The sequence below is a fragment of the Portunus trituberculatus genome, chromosome 18 (genome assembly GCF_017591435.1).
Source record: "Portunus trituberculatus isolate SZX2019 chromosome 18, ASM1759143v1, whole genome shotgun sequence".
Lineage (NCBI taxonomy): Eukaryota > Metazoa > Arthropoda > Malacostraca > Decapoda > Portunidae > Portunus > Portunus trituberculatus.
This window is the reverse complement of record NC_059272.1, coordinates 1,914,792-1,917,291: the sequence shown is the minus strand read 5'-3', so window position 1 is coordinate 1,917,291 and position 2,500 is coordinate 1,914,792. Positions and strand designations below refer to the sequence as shown.

Here is a 2,500-nt window from a genome sequence, read left to right as displayed (position 1 = left end):
CTCTCTCTCTCTCTCTCTCTCTCTCTCTCTCTCTCTCTCTCTCTCTCTTTCTCTTTCTCTTCTTTCCTTCCTTCTCAACATCCTTCACGTTCTAATTTTCCCTTCGCCTTTTCTCCTTCCTTCCCTCCTTCCTCCTTCCCTCCCTCCGTCCCTCCCTTTATGCTAATTTCCTCTAAATATGTGTCTCTCTCCTTTTCCTTCCTTTTCCCTCCTTTTCCATCAAATTTCCTTCTTCTCTTCCGTTTTCTTTCCTTCCCTCCTTCTTATTTCCTTTTTTTTCATCTTTTCATCCTTCTTCACTATCCTAATCCCTTTCTTTTTTTCTCCTTTTCTTTCGTCCTTCTTCACTATCCTATTCCATCAGTAGCGCCTAACTTCACAAAGGGACTGTCACTTGTGTTCTTATTGTCATTCTCTTTCAATACCTCTTCCTGTTCTTAATTATTATCTTTATTTGTTCTTTTCTTCATTCCTCCATTCTGGTTTTTTTTTTTCTCTCTCTCTAGTGTCTGTTTTATTTCTTTATTTCTCATCTTTTTTTTTTTTTTTTTTTTTTTTTTTTTTTTGCTGCATTCCTCCTTCTCCTTTTTCTATACTGTTTGTCTTTTTCTTCTGTTCTCCATTCGTCTTTCTCCTTTCTCTTTGCTAGTGTCTATTCTTTATTTCCTTCCTTCCTTCATTCATTCCTTCATTCCTCCATCCTTCGTTCGCTTTGCTAATCTCTATTCTTTATTTTTTTTCTTTCTTCTCTTCCTCTTCTCCTCGCCACTGTCTGTTTCATTCATTTTTTTTTTATTCCTCCACCTTCCTTTCCCTTTATTATTCAATCATTCTTTCATTCATCTATTCCTTTTCCTTCTTTCATTCCTCCTCCTCCTCCTCCTCTTCCCTACCATCTATTCTTTCATTCCTTCACTCCTCCTCCTTCTTTCTCTTTACTTCAGTCTATTCTTCCCTCCCTCCACCCTCTCGTTCATTCCCTCTCCCTCAAGTGTTCCCTACCTCATCCAGTACCTTAGGCGGGGTGTCAGCGGCGGGCGAGGCTTCAAAGGCATGGTTGGTGGCCCCGTAGTCAGGCACCTCCTCGGTCGTTGGCACCAGACGCGCCTCCAACTCTAATTCCAGGCGATCCACCGACTTCTGCGCCGACAGTTCCCTGGAGCTTTGCCGCCGGATGAGTTGCGAGACGTTTGCCATCTTCCTCTGCTTCTGGAGTGACTCAAGGGGTGTCTAGACTTGTGGTTCCTTAGTTGTTTGGGTTCTTGGTGTGTTCTGAGTGTTGTGGTTCCTTCTCTGGGTCTTGTGGCGCTCGCGTGGTGTGTTCGGGTCTTGGTTTGGTTCAGAAGACTCTCATTCGCTGCCCACGCTCGTCACTACTTGGTTCTTGAGGGTCTTAAGTTCTTGGGTGTTGTGGGTTGCACGTCTCCAGGGCTGGTTGGGTTTCTATGCTCGCTTCCCACACACGCGCGCACCCTCGCCTCCCACGCTCTCTTGCTCTCTTTCTCTCACTAGCTCACTCACTCCTTTCTCACTCTTCTTCTCTTTTCTCTTTTTCTGTTTCTTCCTTTTTTTTTTCTCTCTCTCTTTCCTGGATTTTCTGTCTGTCTGTTAGTCTCTTGTTTTTGCTTTTTTTCTATTTTTTCCTCTCAAGATTTCTTTTTAGTATCTGTTCCGTTGTATCTCTCTTTTTTCTCTCTCTTTCTCACTCTCAACGCTCACTCACTCTAAAACTTTCTCCCTTAATCTTTCCTCGTCGTTCAAATGGAAGACATTAACACACTGGAACTCTCATCACATCTTTACTTCTCATCACCACACCTCCTCCTCCTCCTCCTTCTCCTCCTCCTCCTCCTCCTTCCGTGCACTACCACCAGCACCACCGCCGCCCACGCACCACCACCACGGCAGCAGGATAGAGGTGTGGGTTGGTCTACACTGCCTTTGTCATGTTCTCGGGGCTAATTCAGTATTCCTGGTGGTGGTTTGGTGATGCTGGGCTGGCCAAGGTGGGGTGCTCCTGTGGCCGAGGTCTGGCGCACATCTGAAAGGAAGAAAGGTTACGTTAGGTCAGGTTAAGGTAATGGTTAGCTTACATTAACCGCTTTAGTACTGGGACGCATTTTTTACCTTGAGATTTGTGTACGTTTAGACTATTTTATTGACATTAGGAAGGGTCTATGGAGGTGAGAAGATTAATGGCCACAGTCTTTACTATTTTAATCCCCCTGATGAGTTTCTGAAGCTGTATTAAATCTCCAGAATGAATATGGAAACGCGTCATGCTACTGATGGGGTTAAAGGTATTTCTATAGTTCTAGTGAGGGATTAACACGATTGCAGGTATGTCAGCTCAGGTGAATTAACCCCTTCAATACTGGGACACATACTGGAGATTTGTGTAAGATTAGACTATTTTATTGACATCAGGAAGGGTCAGAAGATTAATGGCCACAGTCTTCAGTATTCTAATCCCCCTCATGAGTTTCTGAAGCTGTATAAA

The 2,500-nt window shown here is 44.0% G+C and overlaps 1 protein-coding gene across 3 annotated transcripts in view; it reads right to left on the bottom strand.

The window, feature by feature from the left end:
- Positions 1–2,500, bottom strand: part of LOC123505748 (sodium-dependent neutral amino acid transporter B(0)AT3-like) — a 56,546-nt gene that overhangs the window by 38,447 nt on the left and 15,599 nt on the right. For 2 of the 3 annotated variants that reach the window (XM_045257400.1, XM_045257401.1), the window contains exon 2: positions 1,003–2,041. In XM_045257400.1, coding sequence (XP_045113335.1) covers positions 1,003–1,197 — 195 coding nt within the window. In that variant the 5' untranslated portion in view covers positions 1,198–2,041. The remainder of the gene's footprint in view (positions 1–1,002; positions 2,042–2,500) is intronic. The other variant, XM_045257402.1, reaches the window with a different exon arrangement.